The 8,104-nt window shown below is 32.1% G+C and overlaps 1 protein-coding gene across 1 annotated transcript in view; it reads right to left on the bottom strand.

The window, feature by feature from the left end:
• dcc (DCC netrin 1 receptor) overlaps window positions 1-8,104 on the bottom strand; it is a 199,002-nt gene that overhangs the window by 15,332 nt on the left and 175,566 nt on the right. Inside the window, 1 exon segment of the mRNA XM_016524048.1 lies at window positions 2,246-2,461. Within this exon segment, the coding sequence (XP_016379534.1) occupies window positions 2,246-2,461 (216 nt within the window).

Raw genomic sequence — 8,104 nt, 5'->3', positions numbered from 1 at the left:
AACTAACTAACTAACTAACTAACGATAGATAGAAAGATAGATATAACTAACCTACTAACTAACTAATTAACGATAGATATAACTAACCTACTAACTAACAATAGATAGAACTAACCTACTAACTAACTAATTAACGACAGACAGACAGACAGATGATAGATAGATGATAGATAGATAGATAGATAGATAGATAGATATAACTAACCTACTAACTAACTAAATACCTAACTAACGAACAATAGATAGATAGAACTAACCTACTAACTAACTAACGAACGATAGATAGAACTAACCTACTAACTAACTAACTAACTAACTAAAAATAGATAGAACTAACTAACTAACTAACTAACGATAGATAGAAAGATAGAACTAACTAACCTACTAACTAACTAATTAACGATAGATATAACTAACCTACTAACTAACAATAGATAGAACTAACCTACTAACTAACTAATTAACGACAGACAGACAGACAGATGATAGATAGATGATAGATAGATAGATAGATAGATAGATAGATATAACTAACCTACTAACTAACTAAATACCTAACTAACGAACAATAGATAGATAGAACTAACCTACTAACTAACTAACGAACGATAGATAGAACTAACCTACTAACTAACTAACTAACTAATTAACGACAGACAGACAGAAAAACAGACAGACAGATGATAGATAGATAGATAGATCGATTGATATAGCTAACCTACTAACTAACTAACTAACTAACTAACGATAGTTAGATAGATAGATAGAACTAATGATAGATAGATAGATGATAGATAGATATAACTAACCTACTAACTAACTAACGATAGATAGATAGATAGATAGACAGACAGACAGATAGTAGATAGATAGATAGATAGATAGATGATAGATGGATAGATGATAGATAGATAGACAGACAGACAGACAGATAGATGATAGATAGATAGATAGATAGATAGACAGACAGACAGACAGACAGATAGATGATAGATAGATAGAGAGTCAGATAGATAGATAGATAGATAGATAGATAGATGGATATAATCGAATGCTTGTCGAACATCTGAGCAGAAAGAGTGTCCATTCAGACTCCATTCTCAAGCTTAATGGAGAAGCGTCTGGAGCCCCACATACACGAAACGGTTTGAGCAGAACCAATTAAATCCTAACTGCGGGGGAAACCTGCGCTGCTGCGTCTGTCTCCGAATATCTGCTGCAGCGCTGCAATACAGGACTGAAGACCCAGAGAGAGTCAGATCTCCTCTGAGCTAGCAGAAGCCCTGGAGCGTCAGTGTTTGTGTGCGTTTGAGAGTGTTTCCACACTGTTATGATGTCTGCAATCGATGAACATTACAGCCACCGATGGGAACTCAATACACACACACACACACACACACACAAACCAAGCGCTTTATTCACTGATTCCCACCGAGAGACCCTGAGACTCCAGACTCACAGCAGATACAGCTTCACATCTCCACCGTCTCCGCCTCTGGCTACAGACAGCACAACACAACCCAGCAGATTCCCTCTCCTGATTCTACATCTCCATCGCCCATATTCACATAACCAGCACAACCTACACTTTATTGGTACTGATGCTCCATGAGGAACCTTTAACATCCATGAATCTTTCCATTGCACAAAAGAGGCTTTATAGTGGAAAAAGGTTCTTCAGATTATTAAAATGTAAGAAAACATGGTTCTTTTAGGAACTGATCACTGAAAGCTTGGTTTCTCCATTTCTGTCACCGATGGAGCTTGCCACTTGCTTAGTTGGGGACACTTAATTTCTGGCAGTACTGTCATGATGCATAAATGATAGTGTTTTACATTACTTAAAATTAACATTTTTAAAAAATATTTTAAATCAAATTCTCTTATATTGTTACATTTACATGACATTTTAAAAAAATATTTTGAAACTACATTTTTTTACATTATTTAAAAATAACAATTTAAAAAATATTTTAAATCAAATTGTCTTATATTGTTTTGTAACATTTCAATGATGTATGTATGCACACAAATATCAATTAGAAATAGTGCCATGTTTTTTTTTTACATTTTTTCCCCCCATTCTTGTGATTTGGCATGGCAGTCAAATCAACGGTCATCAGGGGCCAGCTAGTTTGGGCAGCTCTGTTCTCTCTCTTTCATCTCTTTATGTTTAAGAGTGCAGTGATTTACTGAATAAAAGCAGACACTAATATGCCTGTTCACATGACTGATGAAGCTGTACCTGTCATGGGCGTGTAGACCTTGGGCTCGATGGTGCCCATGGGTGGAGGCAGGAGCGGGTTGGTGAAGCTGCGCAGGGGATGCGTGGGCCGCACACAAGCGGTCGGGATGGTGCGGCTGGGAATCTCTTCCAACCCCGACGGCTCCGACTGCGCCGTGGGAATCAGTGCCTGCGGCTGCTGCGGGGCCATTGGAGCGGCGCACTCCGCTGACATCGCTGAGAAAAACACACAAACACACAACGATTGAGGAAAGCTGAACTTCATGCAAAAGAGAGCCTAAAACACCAGACAGCAGCCGATCACATGAAGATTTGATGCATTTCAATTTCAAATTCGTTGACGGTGTTTCAGTGAATCCCATATGATCACGTCCAGAAAATAATATATCATATTTTGTGGTTTAAAAGACAATATTCAGTAATACCGATTTAACTGCAATCGGATGAGATGAAAACTTGAACTGAATTAATCTGAATAATGACACTATTGCCTTCTGTAGAGCTGAAATTTAATAATTTAACCATTTAGCAGACGATTTTATCCAGAGCGACTTAAAATTATTTAATTTGTTTCATAACTGATGAGTTTTGAATCATAAACACTGTTATTTTCCTACACATTACACGTTAGACTGTCCTCTGATGTTGATTGTTTTAAATCCTCACTGAAGACATCTTTTTTCTCTGGCTTTTGGATCAATGTAATTTTACTAATCAGTGTGCTCTCTTATTAGCTTATCTATTTTATTGTGTTGGATTTCCTTGTTAGTTTTTGTATTTTACTGTCTAATGTACTGTCTTTGGTCAGCAGCTGCTGTTTTAAATGTGCTTTAGAAATAAATAAAAAAATTGTTTATTACTGTGAAGCTGCTTTTTTTTATGTGTATTGCATAAAGTGCTACAGAAATAAATGTGGAATGATACATCTGAAAAATGTGACTTTTTTCATCTTGTTTTAATTAAGCACATTCTCATTACTATTATGCAAAAATATTCTCATGAATGTAATGCATCTGGGTTTATTAGAATTCGGTGCGACTCATTCCATTCCATTTCACTGTAATTAATTCAGATGCAGTTGGCATGCTGATACTGAGAGTTCGCCAAAGTCTATTAAAAGTATGAGTGTCCTGGTCATTTGAAAACTAAGTTAGAATTTTTCCAGCTGTAATCATGCATATATATGATGATTGTGTATTAACTGAAGTCAGTCACCGCAGCGTTCAGCCAGTATTTCGTTTGCATCAGTAGTCATGAATGCTCAAAGTCTCGGCTGAACTTCTCTAGCTCAGAGCCGTAGTTTGAGCAGATGCCTGTTATGTGCTCACTAAGAGACGCTTTGAAAATGTCATTTATTTCAATGATGCAAAGAGACTCGCAGCTGGTGCCAAAGGACCAAATCAAATCAATTTCTTCTGCTGCTAACAAACTCATTTAAAGCGGAGACTGAAACGAGTGCGAGACAGCAGGAGGAGCTGCTTCATTCAGTGCCGCCTCGTCTCTAAACAGCGTGTGGTGATGTGGTAACAGTTACTCTTAAATACTGCTACACTCTAAAAAAAAAACTATTTTTTTAAGTTATAAATAAAAGATTTTTGGAGCATGTTTTATAGGATAATACCATTTCTTTCTGTCTTTTTCCTTCAAAATGTTACGTTTTTTTTTTCAATATGTTATTTGCTAGATAGATATATTGATAGACATAAAAAACACCAGAATGAATGATAGATAGAACGAACGAACAATAGAACAAACATTAATAGATATAACGAACAATAAATGAACAATAGATAAATATATAACAAATGTTAGATATAATTAAAATATAACAAACGACAGATAAATAGATATAACAAACGATATAAACAATAGATATGACGAATAGATTTTACAAACAATATAACAAACAACATAAAGATATAACAAACAATATAATGAATGATAGATATAACAAAACTATAACGAGCAATAGACAATTAATTTAATAAACAATATAAATGATATGACGAGCAATATAACGAAAAATAGATAGATATGACAAACAATATAACGAATGACATAAATATATAATTAAAAATATAATGAATGACAGACAACGAAGACAACGAAAAATATAAACAACAATAGATATTACAAACAATATAAATGATAGATACGATGAACAATATAACGAACAATAGATAGATACAATGAACAATATAACAAATGACAGAAAGATATAACTAATAATATAACGAACAATAGATATAACAGACAACATAACAAATGATTGATATAACAAACAATATAACAAATGATAGATATAACGAACAATATAACGAACAATAGATATAACGAACAATATAATGAATGAAAGATATAACAACCAATAGAATGAATGACAAAAAGATACAACGAACAATATAATGAACAATAGATATAACAAACAATATAATGAATGACAGAAAGATATAACGAACAATATAATGAAGAATAGATATAACAAACAATATAACGAACAATAGATAGATATAACGAAAAATATAATGAATTACAGATAGATATAACGACCAATATAACGAGCAATAGATAGATATAACGAACAATATAACGAATGACAGATAGATATAACGACCAATATAACGAACAATAGATAGGTATAACAAACAAAACAACAAATGACAGATAGATATAACGAACAATATAACAAACAATAGATAGGTATAACGCACAATATTACGAATGACAGATAGATATAACGACCAATATAACGAACAATAGATAGGTATAACGCACAATATAACGAATGACAGATAGATATAACGAACAATATAACGAACAATAGATAGGTATAACGCACAATAAAACGAATGACAGATAGATATAACGACCAATATAATGAACAATAGATAGATATAACGAACAACATAACGAATGACAGATAGATAGAACGAACAATATCTCGAACAATAGATATGTATAACGAACAATATAACGAAATGACAGATAGCTATAACGACCAATATAACAAACAATATATAGATATAATGAACAATATAACGAATGACACATAGATATAACGAACAATATCTCGAACAATAGATATGTATAACGAACAATATAACGAAATGACAGATAGATATAATGACCAATATAACAAACAATAGATAGATATAACGAACAATATAACGAATGACAGATAGATATAACGACCAACATAGCGAACAATAGATAGGTATAACAAACAATACAACAAATGACAGATAGATATAACGACCAATATAACGAGCAATAGATAGATATAACGAACAATATAACGAATGACAAATAGATATAACGACCAATATAACGAACAATAGATAGGTATAACGCACAATATAACGAATGACAGATAGATATAACGACCAATATAACGAACAATAGATAGGTATAACGCACAATATAACGAATGACAGATAGATATAACGACCAATATAACGAACAATAGATAGGTATAACGCACAATATAACGAATGACAGATAGATATAACGAACAATATCTCGAACAATAGATATGTATAATGAGTGAAAGATAGATATAACGACCAATATAACAAACAATAGATAGGTATAACGCACAATATAACGAATGACAGATAGATTTAACGAACAATATAACAAACAATAGATATATATAACGCACAATATAACGAATGACAGATAGATATAACGACCAATATAACAAACAATAGATAGGTATAACGCACAATATAACGAATGACAGATAGATATAACGACCAATATAACAAACAATAGATAGGTATAACGCACAATATAACGAATGACAGATAGATATAACGACCAATATAACAAACAATAGATAGGTATAACGCACAATATAACGAATGACAGATAGATATAACGAACAATATCTCTAATAATAGATATGTATAACGAACAATATCACGAAATGACAGATAGATATAACGAACAATATCTCGAACAATAGATAGGTATAATGAACAATATAACGAATGACAGATAGATATAACGAACAATATCTCGAACAATAGATATGTATAACGAACAATATAACGAATGACAGATAGATATAACGACCAACATAACAAACAATAGATAGACATAACGAACAATATAACGAATGACAGATAGATATAACGAACAATATCTCGAACAATAGATAGGTATAATGAACAATATAACGAATGACAGATAGATATAACGACCAATAATATCTCTAATAATAGATATGTATAACGAACAATATCACGAAATGACAGATAGATATAACGAACAATATCTCGAACAATAGATATGTATAACGAACAATATAACGAATGACAGATAGATATAACGACCAACATAACGAACAACAGATAGGTATAACGACCAATATAACGAATGACAGATAGACATAATGAACAATATCTTGAATAATAGATATGAATAACGAACAATATCACGAAATGACAGATAGATATAACGACCAATATAACGAACAATAGATAGGCATAACGCACAATATAACGAACGGCAGATAGATATAACGACCAATATAACGAACAACTGATAGGTATTACGAACAATATAACGAACGACAGATAGATATAACGAACAATATAACGAACGACAGAAAGATATAACAAACAATATAACGAACGACAGAAAGATATAACAAACAATATAACAAATGACAGAAAGATATAAAAAACAATATAACGAATGACAGAAAGATATAACAAACAATATAACGAATGACAGAAAGATATAACAAACAATATAACGAATGACAGAAAGATATAACGAACAATAGATAGGCATAACGCACAATATAACGAACGACAGATAGATATAATGACCAATATAACGAACGACTGATAGGTATTACGAACAATATAACGAACGACAGATAGATATAACGAACAATATAACGAACGACAGAAAGATATAACAAACAATATAACGAACGACAGAAAGATATAACAAATAACGAACAATAGATAGGTATAACGCACAATAAAACGAATGACAGATAGATATAATGACCAATATAACGAACGACTGATAGGTATTATGAACAATATAACGAACGACAGATAGATATAACGAACAATATAACGAACGACAGAAAGATATAACAAACAATATAACGAACGACAGAAAGATATAACAAACAATATAACGAACGACAGAAAGATATAACAAACAATATAAAGAACGACAGAAAGATATAACGAACAATATATCGAATGACAGAAAGATGTAACAAACAATATAACGAATGACAGAAAGATATAACGAACAATATAACGAACGACAGAAAGATATAACGAACAATATAACGAACGACAGAAAGATATAACGAACAATATAACGAACGACAGAAAGATATAACAAACAATATAACGAACAACAGATAGATATAACAAACAATATAACGAACGACAGAAAGATATAACAAACAATATAACGAATGACAGAAAGATATAACAAACAATATAACGAATGACAGAAAGATATAACAAACAATATAACGAATGACAGAAAGATATAACGAACAATATAACGAATGACAGAAAGATATAACGAACAATATAAAGAACGACAGAAAGATATAACGAACAATATAACGAACGACAGAAAGATATAACGAACAATATAACGAACGACAGAAAGATATAACAAACAATATAACGAATAACAGATAGATATAACGACCAATATAACAAACAATACATAGACATAACGACAGACAGACAGACAGACAGATAGATAGATGATAGAGACAGACAGACAGACAGACCGACCGACCGACAGACACAGACAGACAGACAGACAGACAGAAAGATAGAAAGACAGACAGACAGACAGACAGACAGA

This window comes from Sinocyclocheilus rhinocerous, unplaced genomic scaffold, assembly GCF_001515625.1.
Source record: "Sinocyclocheilus rhinocerous isolate Xijiao unplaced genomic scaffold, SAMN03320098_v1.1 scaffold991, whole genome shotgun sequence".
Taxonomy (NCBI): Eukaryota; Metazoa; Chordata; class Actinopteri; order Cypriniformes; family Cyprinidae; genus Sinocyclocheilus; species Sinocyclocheilus rhinocerous.
This window is presented reverse-complemented; position numbering and strand designations above follow the sequence as displayed.